Source organism: Saccostrea echinata, unplaced genomic scaffold (genome assembly GCF_033153115.1).
Source record: "Saccostrea echinata isolate AGI-Se365-2 ecotype Australia unplaced genomic scaffold, CSIRO_AGI_Sech_v1 ptg000002l, whole genome shotgun sequence".
In the NCBI taxonomy this organism is placed as follows: Eukaryota; Metazoa; Mollusca; class Bivalvia; order Ostreida; family Ostreidae; genus Saccostrea; species Saccostrea echinata.
This window is the reverse complement of record NW_026889751.1, coordinates 26191807-26211566: the sequence shown is the minus strand read 5'-3', so window position 1 is coordinate 26211566 and position 19760 is coordinate 26191807. Positions and strand designations below refer to the sequence as shown.

Sequence of the window (19760 nt, the reverse complement as noted above, 5' to 3'; positions counted from 1 at the left end):
TGTATATATGAACCACAGAATTCTATGATAAATCTGATGCTTACATATTAATTTGACAAACAGTAACCTTTAGAAGATATTTTACTATACACTTTTATAGAGCTATTCAACTGCATCAACAATTTTGACCTTGACTTTCCATTTGACCTCTTGTGTTTAGCTCAGTTTCAAAGAAAATATTCTCGATATTTGGTCCTTGACCTTTTCTATGAACTTGACCTCACTCTTTTTCAAATTTACGTTTAGCTAAATTTAAAATTGAAATATTCAAGATATTTTTTAATCAAATTTCATATTCTGATACTTATTAGTGGGAGCTATTCAACTTCATCAATTTTTTTTTACCTTGACCTTTCCTTTGATCTTGACCTCAATTTTCTTAAATTTGCATTCAGCTCAGTATATAAGAAACTACACTGTATTCAAGATATATTTATCAAACTCATGCAGTTACATATTGTTAAGAGCTATTCAACTGCATCAGCGTTTTTGGGCCTTGACCTTCTCTAGGACCTTGACCTTACTATTCTTAAATTTGTGTTAGCTGACTTTCAAAGAAATACTCAAGATATTTTTGTCTAAACTGATACATATTGGTGAGAAGTTATCAACTGTGTACATTTTTTCCCTTCACCTTCTCTATGACCTTTGACTTTACTAATTATTATGTTTAAAACTCAATTTCAAAGAAAATATTCACGATATTTTCATCAAACATCATAAACTAATAAAAATTTGTGATCTTATGAGATCTTCAACTGTGTCATGATTTTCTGACCTTAACCTTGACCTCATTTACCTTAATCTTAAACAAAGAAGGGAACATTTCATGTCGCTTAATGAACCCTGGGCAAGGCATTCATGTCCTATGGACATATTTCTACTTAAATAAACTTTCCATTCCTGCTTCTTCCTTTCTCAAAAGCTACATTCAGAACAAATTGATAGCTACACATTACTTGAAGACACATATTAGTTTGATCCAGTAAGTCAATATTTTTTACTGAATGATCTTTCTTTGGAAAAGAACATTTTTCTTTCACTCAAGACACATGCATGTTTGTCTTACCCAAAGTGGTTTTTTATTCAATTAAGACCCTTGATTTGTCATCAAACTTGTAATTTTCATGAATGATGACAAACATTGCTATGGAAATAGGTTTCTACTTGTGACTGATGATCTAATGAAAATCTTTTGAATGCTAGAAAAGCCTCCAACATCCCCTTATAAAGAGGACATTCCAGAATGCCACAAACTTGATAATCCATGAAGCAAAAATTTATTTCACAGTGGTAACAATTCTATAATTGGAATAATTTATACAAAAGGAATAAAATTTTATTTAATATAACAAATAATTTTAGCTGTAGAAAAATAAAAAATATGGCAAATAGTAAAAACTTTAATCATTGGTTTGATTTCCCACAGAATGATATAACGGACCAATTTCCATTTATCATCCATTTCTTGTCCTGTTTCTCTACTGTTTCTTTCTGACCAGGGGCCAATCCTGCAATCAGGTCAGCTTTACAGGCCCTTAGAGCACACAGAGGAGCTGGATGAAAACCTCTAAGAGTGACCTCAAATGGTGTGGTTGGATTCCAATTCAAATCCCCAAGAAGTTTCCTGTAATTCAAGTCCCCTTTGAAAAATATTATTTTTGTGTCTCTAAAACTTTCATACAGACTAGATGCATGAGTTTTCATTTCAGCGAAATCATAAGGGGTTGTCCAGAAATCTTCACAGGTGAGCTTCCAAGAACTGTTTTCTAACCGCTGAGACCACTGCCTACCAAAGTAAGCCATTGCAGGTCTTGAAGATTTACAAAGAGAATCGAGCGTCCACTGAAAGTCTCTTGCTGTGACATCAGAGACAAACCATGGCATTGCCTTCCCGTGCATTCGAATACAATCCGCCCATCCACATGCTAACAGAATCTCCGCTAAACAAAGATCAGTAATGAGTTCAAATCCAGCATTGTCCAGCACTATATCAATGTTTCTGTCTCTGGTGTTGGATTTGAGACAGTGTAAGACTTGCTTCGTGTCATTAATTAGAATATTAGACTCTAGGTGGTGGAGTTGATCTAGAATGGATTCTGTCTGGGAATTTTCCTGAGAAGCTGATATTGAGAGATCACAACGATTTCCCCATAATGCAATCTAAAACATAAACAATTTATTATAATTATATTACTCACAAAATAGTACCTGATGTAATGCATCGAGATGAATATTTTGAATTACAAAAACTTGGCAAGTCATAATTGCCCCTTCATTAATTTTGATCTGTATGGTACATGAATGTCATAATATCAACTCAATACACTTGCACTTTTCACTGTAAACTGCTTATCTATGTATTTTATTTTTGCAATACATAATCATACTTTTATTGCCTTCCTTGACAACAGATAAAAGAGTTACTTCCCTTTATAAGGACAAATACTTTGTTTTTGCAATAAAATCTTGTAACATACATAGAGATCACAAATAAAATGTGAATCATGATAATTCTTAAGCATTGAAAACATTTCAAAAAGAAATACAGAGTAGGTGACCTGTAAAAATTCTGTGAAGTATTCATCTTTGTCCTCTTCAGTCGCTGCTTCTATCTTCTCAGTGATGTCCTTCAGGTAATGCAATAAAACCTCTATAGCTTCCTCCGAGCCAGTGAATGCCTTCATTTTCTGCTCCTCAAAAGGATCCAATTCATGTAACACTTTACTAAAGACAAAAAATAATATGATTTCAGAAAAGGTTATTTTTAAGTAAGTAATCTTTAAATATTCTAGAAATAAAAATGCAAAATAATGTTTTCCATGATTATAGAAAGCCTTACCATTGGTTGATTGCCTCCATGATCCTACGATACATGTAACACTCGACGTATAGCCAAGGGGACACGAACCACTTGGGCTCCTGTCCCTCTTTGTCTGTTTCTGCAGCTATGGAAGCATTCCAGACTTCAGTGTCTGAGGCGTTGTCCTTTAATGGTATAACAGCTTTGTTGGTCTGGAGTTCATTCCGCAGTTTGGAGATGCACCCCGCAATGAATTTCAACTCATGAGTTGCATCCTAATAATGCAAGAAAACATTTTATAACCTATATTCATTATAAATTTGAAGACTTACTATTTAAAAAAAAAAAACATTTAATTTGTTGCTTTAACAAACGAATAATACCTGGTACATGTAAATAACAACTAAAAGCATCAAATCACCCATTAATTACAATGGATATAATTGTGTAGTTGTGAAGTCTGGTATTATCTCTTTATATGTTAAAAAATATATACAAAATAATAGAATCTTAACTACTCTATTTAAGAAAATTAAAATTTTGAACAGTTGGGGTCAAATGATACTATGATTTTCTTAATGTATTCTTCTTCATAAATTTATACAGTAAAAACTAATGTGTTACTTAACATTTTTCAGTATAATATCAAGTATATTCTGATTGAACCTAACAAAGAAATGTTTCAATTTACCTTAATTGTCCTGATTATTTCTTTAATTCTCAATAAACATCATTCCAGCATTCACAATTTATAAATGAAAATGACAAAACAGATTTGGTTTTTTTCTTCCCTACCTCTCCATGACTGTCCTTTATGGCTACTTTCTTTCTGTAAACTGTGTCGGCTACTCTTGACAAAATAACAGGTAGTCTGTCTCTGATTGTCAGATATGCAAATGAGCTGAAGAGAAAGAAACTTGAATCAAATACTGTATACACAGAAACTTTCGCTCCAATTTTACTTTCACCTCCACACCATTGCAGATTTAAAATGGGGCGAATTCAAATAGGACAATAAACATTATTGCTTTATCACAACTGTGTCTTGATGCATTTAAAACTGCCAGAAGGCAAAACAGTTTGCAAGTTTGTATACAGTACATGTACTAAAACACGTATGACTGGTATGTATATTTCTGTAGCAGACTCTATAAACTAATATGCAAGAACAGACAATTCGGAAATGGAATCTGCATATTGGTCAAGCCTCATAGGTCAAGCAAATTTTTATGTTCCAATTCCAAGCATTTCCCAAACTGGCTATCACAATCCCTTGCTAACATTGATAATGGAGGAAGAAACATATGCACGACCAAGATTTAGTTCTTGCAGAGAGCTTAAAGAAAAAATTGTGTCTTGAATTTTCTCATAGCTTCGAAGTCTTTCATTAAAAAAACTTCCACTCTTTACACACCTTAATTAGTATTGGAAACACAACTGACACATGACAAATGTTACAATATCTTAAGTTGATGTATTTGACCTTTAACTTTCCAATGTAATGTGGGTTATGAAGAGATGGATCTATATCTTAAGTGTATATAAAAGTTTTTGATACGAGTATCCACTTTAACACACTGTGCTCACTCAATGGTCACACTGTCTTTTCCACACATACAGGCCCAGTCCAATCTCTTGACTTAGCTATAAAGCTTGATTTAGCTATATAGCTTGATTTAGCTATACTTCATCATACTTGTTTTCTCAGTTGTGCAATTTATTCAGCCATGTGAAAAAAGATGCACCAGGGATCGACATTAACAGTTGTCCGATTGCCCGGGGCAAGTAAATTCTTAGTTCGGGCAAGTGAAATTGTCGACATACTTGTCCGATCAGGCAAGTGAAATTTTCTCATACAAATGTACATATTTATTTAGTTTACATTAATTTATAAATAAAACAATAAATTGAACACTTGATTTCCACCACGCACCTGACTGACAATGTTTTTAAATTCGGAATTCCTTGGTAGCGTTTCTAGATTATACCGTTCATTTAAAAATCGGGTTCGTTATTTTCTTTAATAGTAAATACGCTCTACATCTAACAAAATTTTGTTAACTTCTTTTTAGGATATTAGATTATTTATTCAAGCACAGAATATAAGCACAGTGTAAGACAATGTATCCTGATCAAGATAAGATGTATGTTTCGTAGCAACTATCTTCCTTTAGCGTTAACGTTGCTTCACAGTTATCTCTGAAAATCACGAATCACAAAAGGATCCTACCGAAAATAATTTTTTAAGTTATGCATTTTATTAAAAGGAAACAGAGGGTTATTTTTGCATGGTAGTGTGTGTTAACAGGTTAAATTTACAAGTACAGCGGTATACATTTATGTACAAATGCAGCATGCATCGACATTTTTAATTTTCATTTAGCTAATTAAAACTTGCTGAATTGACAGTAGTGCATTTGGTCACATTTTTTCTAATCATAACATTTATGGTAATTAATAATTTTCCTCTTAAGTTCTTTCCTAATTTTGGTCAACCAAGTTTTGTATTCAGACAAGTCAAAGTTTGAGATCACTTGCCTGAAGGGCAAGTGTATTTGAAAGTTAATGTCTATCCCTGTGCACTTAGGTGCAGTAAAAGTTTTTAAACTTTGAACTTGTCTAAAAACAATGCATCAAAAAATTGCTCATCAAATTGCATGTATCCCTGCGAGACTTTGTACTCAAAGTACTAAAAGTTTTGGGTTTAAATAAAGCAATTGATCTGTGACCACACAGTTACTTCTTGAATGAAACTCAATAAAGGTGGTCAATTGTGGTCAAAAAAGATTAGAACTGATTGCTAATAATGCAGCACAATGTGAAGTAAACATACTTAGCCATGCCTCACCGACACAAGGTGGTGTACTTACCAAAACAAGAAAATTACATCTTTTACTTAAAAGTGTTCAAAGGCAGTGATGTTTGTTTTTTTTAATAGCCCATAGTATTACTATCCATGATCACAGTACGAATAGTCACATACTTGCGATTTATCAAGTTATTCTGAATAGCGTTTAAAAAACGCTACATAGATATTTCAAGCTATATAGCCAAATCAAGAGATTGTGCTGGACTTGTACTAGTTAGAATAATCTAACTGTGTCTCGGGACAAGCCCTAAACACGTTAAACCGGGTCCGTAGGACAATATCATTTTAACGATAGAACGTTCTATCTAGACTTGTACATGCTTAGGTTTAGAGCTTGAGACTTTCTGCTTGCCTCTATCGTATGCATATCACACAGACAAGGTCAGTTTAGTAGTCTTTCTTTGTAAACCAAAGACAAATTCATATACAAGTGTTCACACTCAATAAATTAACCTTTTATCTTGTGCAGACAGTGGTTCTGGTAGTTTCTCCATGTTTTCATCGATATTGTCGATGTTGTTTGAAGGCTTACAGGGTTTAGGCAAAAACTTACATAGCTTCAAGCACTCTGAAGAGTAAGAGTCAGCAGATTCAATCTCGATTGTATAAACGCTTCATAATATGTCGTTGTAGTATTGTATTGAAATGACTGTAATTTACATTGAGCAATGGAAAAGTTGCTAGTATTGCATGAAAATAAAGAGTATTTTAATGAATGCGCTAATATTCTAAACGAAGAATGGAAAAGAAGTACAAACGCAAGGTAAATTAATGCAGTACCACTAAAATAATAAACCTGGAAATGAAATTATGCATAGAAAAGTGGAAAAATTTTCACATTGTTAAATGTAGACGAATTTCACATTCTTAAGAGATCTCCCGTTGTCGGCTTAACACTCATTCTTCTCACTATATCCCTTGTAACTTACCTGTAAATATTTTCAGCCTTCAAATGCTATCGGACAATTTTGAACCGTTAATTCCCGTGTTGCCATAGTATGGGGCAACATAAAAAAACATAATGAACATATTCATGCACATTAAAATTGTAAGACATTGTCCCATAACGGTGCGTCGATTTACCCAAGAGAACCCAAGAGGAACCCAAAAGGAAACCAAAACGACTCGAAATGAAGGGGGACAACCAGCTTTTTGTAAACATTTTCAATAGAGAGCAACCCATTCTGATTCATTAATGATTTTTTATGTGCCTGTACCAGTGTAACAATGAACAAGATGCCTATGGGCCACAACATTCACCTGAATCACTTTGGTCCCGATGTTTGTCATCATCAAATTTTTTTTAAATTCTCCCCTTTAATTTCATAATTTAAAAAAGATGTTTCCATATTGTGGACCAAAACCTTCTCCTAAGAGATGCCATTAAATTTCTACTAATTCTTAATTATCCCCCCTTGAAAAAGCTTGTGGCCCTTCTTTTAAATCCTCATCACCCTAGGACACTCTGTGCCAAATTTGGTTGAATATCATGGGCCACGAGACAATCAAGATGAGAAGGGGCTAGTGAAGGTTTGATTTTAATCAGACTGCATAATATTATGGTCATATAGTTTTGTCTCTATATTTGTCTGTATATGTTTCTACAATCTTTCAATAATTAATAATTCTAAGACATATAAGTGATTGTTTCTTGTCACTTTCCTTATGTGCTACACAATCATATTTTTTGTTCTAAACATGAACTGTATTAATTAATACAATGAAATATATGGAGATAATGAAAAGTATTCAAGCTCAAAAATCCATTAAACAATACAAAATAGGAGCAGAGCAAACATGGACCTCCAAAACATCAGAGGTGGGATCAGGTGCCATGGAAGAGTGAGCATCCCCTGCCGACCGGTCACACCCACCGTGTGCTCCTTGTCATGATTGGGAAATAATGGGAAAATCCGTTGACAATTCAATGTGTAAATAATGGTCTAACAATTAGTATGAAAAACGTCAGTCAGCATTTGACTCAATGATAAATTGTATTTGCTGAGAAGGTCATTGTATCGACAATAGAACTTACGAAATGATGACTTTAAACGAGACTGCTGATATTCTTGTTTCATCAACTTGTTTGTTAATAATTTACCTCATTTTAGAAATTGTACATAGGTAGAGCATGCTCTTGCATATCGAATCAACTGAGAGATATAAACCTGTATGCAGGTGATGAAGGTATATTGCTACATAAGTAAGGGAAGTTGACGATTGAAAAGTTAAAGTCATCACATTTATCATAAAGCTTGGTTGTTAGATTACCATTAACGTCTTTTTTAAGTAAAATATCCAAATATGAAACAGATGTGTTAGACTCTGTGGTATCTTTTATCTCAAGCTCACCAGGATATATCATATTACCATAAGAATGGAAATAACCATTTTTAATTGACAATACATCGTCGATATATCTAAATGTGGAGTTGAAGGCCACAGCAAGTGTTCTCTTCTTTTCACTTCTAAGATTTTGGACAAATTCTGCTTCATATGAATACAAAAAAGGTCTGCTAATAACGGGGCACAATTGGTACCCATGGGAATTCCAATAGATTGTTGGAAGATCTGGCTCCGGGACCATAAAACTTAGACGAGCTCACTTTTGATCTCAGTCTCTCTTTTACAAAAGGAATATATAGCGAAAAAGTGAGACTGAGATCAAAAGTGAGCTCATCTAAGTTTTATGGCCCCAGAGCCTGGTCTCCAAAAACCACATAGATATTGTCAATCAGAAACTCATCTTTTTAATGTCAACTTCAGAGTACTTGTGTGTACAATCAGAATGTTTTTTAACAAAATAATTTTGCAAATGACCAATGACAAGGTGAGTAAATTTATGAGTTCCATTTTTATTAAAAAAGCAGCTGTCAATGATATCAAAAAGCCTGGACTTTAATTTATCGTGGGGAATGCTTGTGTATAAAGTTGAAAAGTTGTAAGTTTTTATGTTGTTGATTTTGGTAAAATCTTGTGATTTCAAATTTTCCAAAAGTTTCTTGGAATTTTTAAGTATCCACATCTGATTTACACCACTTCTCGAATATATTGTTGCACTGTACTCTTGAAGTTTCTCCTTCACTACTGTTAATATCTTAGTGAGGAGTAAAGAAAGAGGCTTGGTTGAACATTTACTGGAACCCGCTATGTATCTTTGTTTGTAAGGATTTTTATGAAGTTTCGGAATCCAATATAGATATGATAATTCAAATTCATTTTGGTTGTTTGGAATATTAAATATATTTAAAACTGACATATGATTTTGAAGAATTTCTTCCTTAGAAAGGGAACTATAAGTATAACTGACATATGATTTTGAAGAATTTCTTCCTTAGAAAGGGAACTATGAGTATAAGTTAGATTACCACTTGCAGAATTAAATCCCAGTTCCTCTAAAATACATTGAATATAATGAGCCTTACAAACAAAGACAATGTTGTTACCTTCTTTGTCAGCAGGGACCAGTACATACTGATCATGTAATCTATCTAATTCTTTTTTCACTTCTGGATTATTGAATACAGAAGGATAGATGGTTCTCATATTGCCCCTCAATCTTTTAATGCGTGATTTTATCATACATCTGATACATTTAATCCATTCTGACAAAGTGTCAAGGTCTTCTTTTTCATATCTGGCCCATCGTCTGGCGTAATCCTCTACAGAATCCATAATATTTATGAAATACCGACGCCAGTTGAAGGATCGGGTTCCCTATATTTAGGACCTTTTGAAATTAGTGATCTAAGGTCCTCATTATTAACTATATTGTATTTTTTACGTCACCAGTAATAACGTGTCCAGCAGGACTATAGTTATAGGGTGAAGAAGAACATGAAGTTCACATGATGGAGGATTAAATAAATGTGTCAGATATTCGATATCCAGGCCCTGTAAAGTTTTCTTGTAATAAAAAAGTTTGAAAACAATACTTCGTCAATGTATATTTGTAGGAAATACAAGGTGTAGTCTTTAACTTGAAATATGGTGAAATACATGACTGGACCCTTTTGTGATTAAGAATATTACTTATATTAACTGTGTCAATTCCTTTGTTGGCATATTGAAGTTTAAGGAAAAAACAGATTGTTTTAGCTGCATTTTCTTCAGTAAAATGTGGGGGTTTAAAAAGCCTATGATTTGCAATATCCATAATCACAGATCCGAGCCTATATTCTGGTGTCAAGGAATCAAAAAATGGACTTTCCTTGACCTTTCCAAGAGACTATTTAAAAGTTTCAAATGGACAGAGTAAAGTTTGGTGCGAATATGATGTAGACCTAACTGTTGATTTATGTAAGATGGTAATGAATCAAAAGAGACATTTTGTATTAAAGGTTTATTGTAAGACCAATGCCACTTGTCACTTTCATATGACAGCCCTTAGTGGGTCCCTCTTCATGTCAATTTTCTTATTTAATTAAAGAAAACAAGTACATGTATTGAGTGTCAAACATATATAATTTTACTGTTCACAGTCACTAATTGAAAATGTTTTAAATTCTTAATTATTTATGCCCCCATACCCCTTCAAAGAATGGAGGGCATATTGCTTTGCTGCTGTCTGTCGGTTGGTCTGTCTGTCGGTCCACAACAGTTTCCATTCATTTTCTTCGCAGAGTCTGCACATACTGAAATGAAATTTGGTATATAATACATATTTATCATAAAAATATCTAGGTCAACTTCTGTTTTTGGGTAAGATTGAAGAATTTTTGACAGAGTTATGCCCCTTGGACTTATTTGCACTTTCTGTTCATTTTCTTCGCAGAGGTTGCACATGTTGAAATGAAATTTGGTATACAGATTTATCATAAGAATATGTACGGTAGGTCAAGTTCTGTTTTGGGTACGATCCCAAGCTATTTTTGACAGAATTATGCCCCTTGGATTTAGGAAAATTCCAATTATTTGCAGTTTCCGTTCATTTTCTTTGTAGAGGTTGCACATACTGAAATGAAATTTGGTATGTATACAGATTTATCCTAAAAATATCTAGGTCAAGTTCTGTTTTGGGTATGATCAAGCAATTTTTGACAGAGTTATGCCCCTTGGACTTAGAAAAATTCCAATTATTTGGGGGGGGGGGGGGGGGGGGAGGGGACATAAGTGTTTCACAAACATCTCTCTTTTTTTTGTAGGTTACACTCCCTACAGAAATCCTGTGATAGTTTTCCCACCTGTTTAATTATTGTAGGAGACTTTGATGGAGTGAAAAATGTTGTAGCTCACAGCAGATTATCAAAAGTCCAAGGAAAACCCAACTCGTGCTTAGTAGAATCAGGTATATTAATTTTTTTTTCCCAAAAAACAGATTTCATTAGTTTCAAATTCCTGCATTTGCTTCATTAAGTTTGTCCTTAATTTATTACATGTACCAATATTCTGGAGTCATCATTTTATTCAGGTGTTTTTTTTTTCCTAAATTAATTTTGCAGAAAAGTAGGCATTTTTAAATTTTAAAGATAAAATCCTTTCATTACAGAGTGTTTCATAATATCTGTCCCCATTACAATTGCCTATAAAATCTTTAGTGTTAATCATATCTTTAAAGATTAAACATTATTCTAAGGAAGAAAGAAAACAATTTTACATCTTTAAAAAAATTGTGAATATTTTTTAAACATTATGTCTTACATGACATCATTAAAATACTGTAACAGTGTTGAAGTGGTGCAGTTGTATTTTGAATCACAGGGCCAGTAACATACTTTGCTTGATTTTACGTGATCACTATATAATTATACAAAAAGGAACTTGCACACTGGATATCAAGTTAGTACAAGTGTATAACCCAACTTAAAACGATATATAAATGAAGAAGGTTACATTTTTATTAAAGAATAATTATTGTTGTATGATTCCAGTTGTTATTTCATTGGCTGCATGGTATTTTCTGTAAGAAACGGAGTATTTTTGAGATCTACCTCATGTAAATTTTGGTTGAGGTTGGTTCCCTTTTCCTTATTATTTTACATCTTTAAGTACAACTGCACCACTTCAACACTGTTACAGTGTTTTTATGATATCATATAAGACAAAATAACGTTTAAAAAATATTCCCTTTTTTTTTTTAAAATGTATATATAGTGATTTAATCTGATGCATGTCTATACCAGATTGTAATCAGAACAGATATTTTGAAACACCCTGTATATGTATACATTGTATAATGTATAGTGTTATCTGTAAAATACTTGCAAGTGTTTTTTAAAACATGTTTCATGTACCCACTCAAAGTCACTAATAGTTGGAGCTATTAAGTGCCCAATTTATATCCAAACACACAGGACAGTTCTATTACATTAAGTTTGGTGCAGTAACTATTTTGATGTGTGCCATAAATATATTTTTGCAGTTGTTGTCAGGAAAAGCCTACGTGGAAAGGGATATGGAAGGAAAATTATGCTTGAAACAGAGCAATTTGCAAAGAGGTAAAGAAAAAAAATACAATGTACATATAACTCCTCACAGCATGGAATATTGTAAGTGACAATGGCAAGGGTGATTTCGGTGAGAGAATTGCATTCAATTTCTTTTTTATTTTTCAGCAAAGGGTTGGCAACAATATATCTGAGCACCCATGACAAGCAGGACTTCTACAAACATTTAGGCTACACATTCTGTGATCCTATAGTCTGCTTTGGTGTCAACACAGATATTTTACCAGAAGGTTTTGTAAGTATTAATCCAAGTTTTCTTTGATTTCAGATGATAGTTATTACAATTTCAGGCTTTGGATCCATTTAGGAGAGCAGATCAAAAACACAGAATTGAAATTAACTTTGTAATTTCATGAATATGAGAAATTATTTTCTCAAAGACATATTGAGCATGGCAGCTAGTGCTAAAATTGGCATTGTAAAAAACAGCACCTCAAGGAATAATGGTACATGTAATGCAGAGATGACAAAACTTAAGAATTAACATAAAGTATCTTAATCATTTGCCTGTATTTCAAAATTTAAATAGCAATATATAGCTTATATATATGCTGCTTTTTTTTTTGGATGTAATACTCAAATTCTGGGTTGTTCTAATCAGCAGGTGGTAGTGTAAATCATGTGAGATTGAAATGCAATGGGTATATTGCTGTATTACAATAATTTGTTTTTTAATTGAGTGTATGTATAATCTAGTGATGATGTACATGAAGAACAAAGCTATAATTATTAAAAATTTATCAACAGAGTAAATAGCTTTATACACTGACAAGAATACAATAGAAGTTTTTATTCTCATATCAAATCTTCTATTGTTTTCTTATCTGACTAGGCTATTTACTCAATCAAATTTTCAACAGTAGCTTTGTTCTTTACTTCTTGACTCCATCATCACTTAAATGATTAAACATGCACTCAATTTAGAAATGTAATTCCCAATTTTGAATTATGCCTATTTACTTATTGTGCTATTATGCCTCATTTTGAAATTGTTTAAAATTTTGATTGCTTTAGTGTAAGTTGATAAAAATGATTATCATGATTAAAATTCTGTCTTTAATTTCAGTTGCAAAAGTTTTTACCAGACATCACAGCTGAGAGAGATAGTAGCAGCGGTTCTGTAAATACCTCCATACCTCCCTCAGGGTCACCTGTAGTCCCTCCTTCTGCAGCCCCTCCCCCTCCACCCCCTCCTCCCCCACCCACAGGGACCACTCAGAAGGACAGACCAGATATAGTTAGATGGGATCCTAGTGCAATATCATGGATGAAAAAAGATCTATAATGTGAGAGATACATATAGTTTCTGTATTTTCTAAATACCGTCTGATTTAATATAGTTTTTTTTTTCAATTCCTTTGTATATCCGTCCTTTATATATAGTGAATTATTTGTAAGTTTCTTATCCTTTGTGCAATATATGAATTTGTTTCAATCGTGAAGTCATGGTTTTAACATGATCTTCATTTTTTTTTTTAACAAAACTATTCAAATAGGATTTTTAGTATCATCTGGTCACAGAAGAACAAAATAAAGAATATTTCAAAATCAATATTCTTTTCAAATTCTTTATATAAATCATGACGTGTTACACCTAAAATGAACTATTTTTCAAACAAATGTGAGATTGTATCCTCTGACATACAAGAACCTCTATTATGACTCCAAAAACTCTTCACAAAGTTTTAAAACTTCAGCCTCCAATTCAAATAGATGAGGGTCATGAACATGGGGAGAAATTTTTCGTACAGCCTCCGCAAGATTCAACAGATATTCTGTATTTTTGCCACTGGGTCCCACAGAGTTTACTATTTGATTGGCAATGTCTTTGACAGGTGCTGGACCGAGATAATTGGTATTGGTCTCAGTGGCCATATATATTGTTAGCTGGAATGGTTCTACTGTGTCTTCATCAGGGTGAAATAACTCTGTTACACAGGAGTAACCTCCCTTTTCCCTGTGGTCGAGATGAGCTCTCACAGACTCGGCATTTTCTGGTGCAATCTGATAAGCCACTCCCCAAACTTGTTCCTGGTAGAAATTCAAATTTTAAATAAGTTTACATAAAATGACTCACATACAAGATTTAGTTTAATGATAGCTAACTTCAGAATATTGTAGAATAAGGGCTTTGTCATTGAAAAGACACTTTATTTTGAAATACACATAAAAGTACTTGTACGCAGTTTATTATTTAGTCAGTATGTTTGTTCGTGTTTGGCAGTGTATGGTCTGTTAGCGTACATACATTCAGATCCAATGTAAAAGGCAGAATGTGTTGTTAATACGATACTGTGATTAGAAGAGTTTCACCTTAATAGATAGAACTATAACATTAATCTTTAACCAGTTTCCATAATGATTAGACATATGCTGTAATTAGAATTAATGACTTACCTCTGGATCCGATGATTTAATTAAGGTTACAACCCGGCCAGGCTAGAATGTTAAAGAAGGAAGGAAAATTACATATTGTTTATTGTGAAAAATATATGTATCTTAAAGTCATATATGGTGTATTTTTCATAAGTTCAGATAACCAAAATTTAAAATATCTTTCTATTTGATTTATTACTTTATATAAAGATAGGACTTTTCTGTAAATTACACAATTTAAATCAACCGCGTTTCAAAAATATAAAAAAATTAAAACAGTAACCAATTTATTTACCAATTCCACATTTAAATAAAAGAAACATTTAAAGTCAATTCAATTATAGAAACCTGAGGTTATTCCAGTTCAAAATTGGTGAAAATTTTAATTTGAAAGTAAATAACATTATATCATGTATATCTACACTCAATCTCGTATTATAATTTTTTAGCTCAGATTCGCCATATATAGATTTAACGAAATTTTAAAATTACTGTATTACAACAGGCCTTATGAGAAAAATAAAAGTGAATGATAATAATGTAAGTAATAAAAACTTCTTTAGTCTTATCTTCAATCAATGAACCCAATCAATAAATGTAGATCTAGAAGTTTCTAGAATTTTTTCGTCAGTATTTTTACCGCATGTTCTTTTGATTTTTCGTTAAGATTACCTGGAAAGACTGTGGCATATAAATATTTTTGTAAAAAATATTGTTATAAAGATATTCTACAAAGCATATTCAAACTGTAAACAATACCGTTTACCTTTCCAGGGACTCCTCTATGATCAGTACTTCCTTGCCAGAATTTACGGTGGTACCCCTTTATATACCCTACAACTTGTCTGTGTATTGGGAAATCAACTTTCCAAATAAGAGATCCATACCCGAATACCCACATCTCTCCTCACAATCTAAGTCATTTATTTTATAGGACAAACTAAAGTCGTGTTCGTTACCGGATGTTTACTACCATCAGCTGTTAAATGAATGGATGAATATCGTTTCGACTCCGAACTAGTTGGGTCCTGAATAATTTCTAACTCATTGGCTTTTTACTTTAGGGCATGGTTATCTGTATTTTGACCCAAAAAAAATTGTACATACAAAGTTTTTTGACATCTGGATTACCTTTTAATAAGATAATCTAAAGAATTTACTGGGCCGATCTAGGATTTGAAAGGGGGGGGGGCAACTAGTTAGGGGACTTGGGGCCAGATTAAGGCCCCCTAGTGGGTCCTGGGCGAAGCCCTGTTGGGTGCCCAGGGTCAAAGCCACTGGATTCTAGAGATTTAGTAGGGCAAAGATAAAGTCGTTTAAGGAGACATTTTTTCTGTTTCCTCTCGTCATAATTAATGATAAGAATATATACACTATAACGTCTAATTGATTTTAGGGTCTTTGGGAGAAAAATCTTAGGGATGAAGACCCCAAAAGCGCTGTATTGCAACAATACAGAAAAAAGCCCCTATATCCAACATTCATCTTTCAAAGTTGAAACAATAATTTATCTTAAATTTGAAAATTTTAAGGGTGCGCACCGGCAACTCTTTTAAATCTTCCAATGAATGTAATACTTGAATGTTAAACGTGAAAATCAAGAATAGGAGTACATACAGATTGATATTGCAAAAGCTTTAGTCAATATAGAAGACACATGTTTTAACATATATAGGAATTTGTGCTACTCAGTAGATACGAAATTTTCTGTTCGTCCGTCTACATTGACGTTTGAATTGGTTCTGAATAATAAAAAAAAAATAATAAATTTCCTCCTCTTGACCGCAAAGGGAAATGTGATTTTGGGATGGAAGCTCGTGCCCGTTACTTATTCATGACAAGTGAAATGCAGGTCAGCTTCGGAATTTTTACTGTGAATTATGACAGTAAAAAGTGAAAGAAAAATATTCATGTTGTAAAGTGACTCAGTCCTATTAATTGATTAAAGAATGCTACACATTGTTATTTTGGATGATTCATTTGTCTCTAGAATTAATATAATAATATTTCGAAGCCAATCTATGACACACAGCATTTAATTACGGCCATCAGTCCATTTTGTATAAAACATAAAAGGGAAGCAAGAGTATCATGTCCTGTCTAGTTATCGGCATAGGGACCCGTGTTATTGATCGTTACTGTCATGAAGACGTTCTCGCTATTATTGGACTATTTTGCGTGATTGATGACAGTACATTTAAAGTACCCGTATTTTCTTTACCTATTGATTTAAGTAAGGAATTTAATTTGGGTTACTGACGATTTAGCACTGTGTTTAAACAGCGGCTATAAATCGTTACCATTTAAATGCGATCTAACTTGTTGCACACAACTATTTGTAGAACAGGAACACTTTGTTTATGTGTACTATTTGCAGAAACCAGTGATGATCCAAGCATGTCGGATACTATGCAGATGTCGGAGGGGGATCAAAATTGTGACCCGCCTGATGGCCCTGGGGAGCATCCTGTGCCTGCTTTACTTTACTCTGATGACATTCACGGTGACGGGTTTATCGTGGTTCGAAATCTTACCAAATCTGTACAAACACAAACCCGACACCATTAGGACCCATAAGATAGTGATAGCTTTCGTCTTTATGAACGCCATTGGAAACTGTATCCTTATTCTTGGGACAGATACGAGTATTCACAGATTTAACAAAGAACTTAAGAAAAGGGTACTAAAAACTAAGGAATTCAAAAATTGTGGCGTTTGTCACGAGACTGTTCCCATCCGTACCCATCATTGCTATCTTTGTGAGACCTGCATTCTGAAGCGGGACCACCACTGTTTCTTCATGACCGTTTGTATAGGGTATTTCAATCATAAGTACTTTGTGATGTACTGTTTTTACATGATGGTGGGGACGTTCTACGGCATGTTTTTAATTGTTTTATACACTGTAAAAATTGTGTTTAGGAAATAAACACTTCTATTACATGTTTAGATCTAAACGTGTATAGTATTGTGTTTAACAACTAAACACTTATGTCTTAACATGTTTTATATCTAAACGCGTTTAGAAATTAAACACATTTCACTGTAAAGTGCAGAGTTATCTTCCCGGAAATGACACACATATATTTGAACGTTAATTTGAGCGGCTACCTAAACAAAGAAAACACAACAAGCTAAGGTGATGTATCAATGAGAGTTATGACAACCCAATTCAAGGGAAAACCATGACGAAATAGTGAAATACGTGAAAGGGCATCTTGTTACTGCAATGCATTAAAGGTTTGTTTTCTTCTTCTTTGCATTAATTAACCACGATGAGCACCGTAAATAAAGTTGACTTGGGATATCTTGAATTCGTTCATTGACTTGCAGGAGAGGAAATAATATTAAATGTCATTAAAAACATCTATATTTATATCAGTGTAGTTTCACTAAAATTTGAACAATTTTGTTTTTCTAAGTAATGTAAAATACCAGTGATAGTGTACTTTTTCTAAATTCTGGCTTTCTTTCCTACAGGCACCGTACGTAGTCCAGACCGAACTCAAAATACACGTATCAGAGTACCTGGTGTCATCTTCAAGTGGAATGTTGTTGTTCCATAATCAACACTTTGAAACTTCATTTGTTGAAGACTACTGTGTTAATTCGACGGTGTTTACAATTATCCTCGTGTATTCGAAATGGATTACTTTCTGGTAGTTATCGATGGGATATAGGTTATAATATGTGGTGCTTTGGGACTTGCTGAAAGTTCATAAAATTTGATATTTTGTGATTGACATGAGGAAAACTCTGCAGCCGATTCAAATTATAATGATTATAATAAATATATATATAAATATACATTTTGTATTTTTACTTTAACAATTCTTTAATAAAGCCTTTTAGAAATACTCAATGAAGTTTTGATATTAAATTGTCAGCTTAATATTATTTTCTTAATAATTTTGAAGATTAAAAGTTTGTTATCTATGTGTACGTTATAAATTATGTGTCATTCTGATTGAATTGTTGAGACTAATCAAATCTATCCAATTTTATCTCCTACATTATTTGTGTAAATTAAGTACATGTACATCGCACAGTGTCCATTGCATTGTATAATTAAATACATATCCCAGCGTTCAGTGGCTTTATGGAAAATAATTAATATTGGTTACATATTTTTAAAATTTTGACAATTATGCGCATTTAAAAAACATATACTTTTTGTGCCTAAATTTACGAGAATGTTTTGTTTTTCTGCAGGAACAAATTAAACTTATGATGTGTTTAGATATTAAACACATCTGCTGTTATGTGTTTAGAATTTAAACACTTGTGTTTATGTGTTTAGATATGTTTAATTTCTAAGCACACAAGTGTTTAAATTCTAAACACTTTCTAAGACATGTTTAGGAATTTTACATGTTTAGAAATTAAACATATAAAAAAGGAGGTGACAAGAAAGTGTTTAGAAAAGTGTTTGAATTGTAAACACATTTTTTACAGTGTACCTAAAGAAATTGTTTAATACAACATTTTATGGACCACAGACATTCGTTACCATTATATATGACATCGTTTGGGGATTTCTTACGGAGAATTACCCACACGAAAAATATTTTTTCCTGGTGGTCATGATGTACGGGTGTCTGACGGCTGGGATGATTGCAGCCTCGCTATGGTTCTGGCATATGCTTCTAGTTATATCTGGGCAGACGACACACGAGTCTAGAAAAGGAATCGCCAGACATACGGGAAAATCATTCTTCAGGAACTTTTTGGATGTTTTTGGAAAATATTGGATTATATCAATATTCTTGCCTGTGCCTTTACCCGTGTCTAGTGATGTTTTGTTTGAAGATTTTCATGAATGTGAAAGTAACTCAAAACATAACTATTGTAAAAAAGATTAATGTAATATAGAACTTAGTGCTATATTTTAACAAGGAATACATGTAATATAGAGGATAGTAGCCAAGTAAGATGGATTTGTATTTGTTGTAGTTTCCATACCTAAAGAGGAAGACATGTCCATGAATGGCGAAACACGTCAACTGTACAACGTCATTTGACATTCAATATCTGTATGAGTATTTGACATTTGCGTGTGTCAATCTGTTGCACCTTGCCAATGTATGCACTAGAACTAACCTTTGAACACAGAAAGACATTAGGAGTGGTAAATGTTAAATCGATTAATTGAATGGACCAAGCTGTTTCGACACTGTTCAAATCTAATCCGATTACTGAATTGGTCAAGTTGAAATTGAAGGCAAGCTGACGATTGGGTCGAAGAAGTACGGTAGCGTTAAGAACA

The 19760-nt window shown here is 33.1% G+C and overlaps 3 protein-coding genes across 4 annotated transcripts; 1 reads left to right on the top strand and 2 right to left on the bottom strand.

Annotated features, from left to right (window-relative positions):
- Positions 1-1264: 1264 nt before the first annotated feature.
- LOC133175707 (damage-control phosphatase ARMT1-like) lies at positions 1265-6215 on the bottom strand. The gene is made up of 5 exons (XM_061310820.1): positions 6126-6215; positions 3599-3704; positions 2843-3078; positions 2562-2727; positions 1265-2163 (listed from the first exon to the last, which is right to left on the bottom strand). Exons 1-5 carry the CDS (start codon positions 6164-6166, stop codon positions 1408-1410), a joined length of 1305 nt encoding a protein of 434 aa, XP_061166804.1. The 5' UTR covers positions 6167-6215; the 3' UTR covers positions 1265-1407.
- A 74-nt stretch (positions 6216-6289) lies between these two features.
- On the top strand, positions 6290-17004 carry LOC133175729 (N-alpha-acetyltransferase 80-like). Of its 2 annotated transcripts, XM_061310846.1 has the most exons (6): positions 6290-6435; positions 10817-10959; positions 12034-12109; positions 12227-12353; positions 13185-13404; positions 16872-17004. In XM_061310846.1, the coding sequence occupies exons 1-5, from the start codon at positions 6341-6343 to the stop codon at positions 13401-13403; spliced, it is 660 nt and encodes a 219-aa protein (XP_061166830.1). In that variant the 5' UTR covers positions 6290-6340; the 3' UTR covers position 13404; positions 16872-17004. The 2 variants fall into 2 exon arrangements, with proteins under 2 accessions (XP_061166830.1, XP_061166822.1); XM_061310838.1 differs by lacking the exon at positions 16872-17004 and having other exon boundaries at positions 13185-13599.
- On the bottom strand, positions 13710-15437 carry LOC133175746 (putative glutathione-specific gamma-glutamylcyclotransferase 2). Its single transcript, XM_061310857.1, has 3 exons — positions 15261-15437; positions 14516-14557; positions 13710-14149 (listed from the first exon to the last, which is right to left on the bottom strand). Exons 1-3 carry the CDS (start codon positions 15393-15395, stop codon positions 13775-13777), a joined length of 552 nt encoding a protein of 183 aa, XP_061166841.1. The 5' UTR covers positions 15396-15437; the 3' UTR covers positions 13710-13774.
- Positions 17005-19760: the final 2756 nt, after the last annotated feature.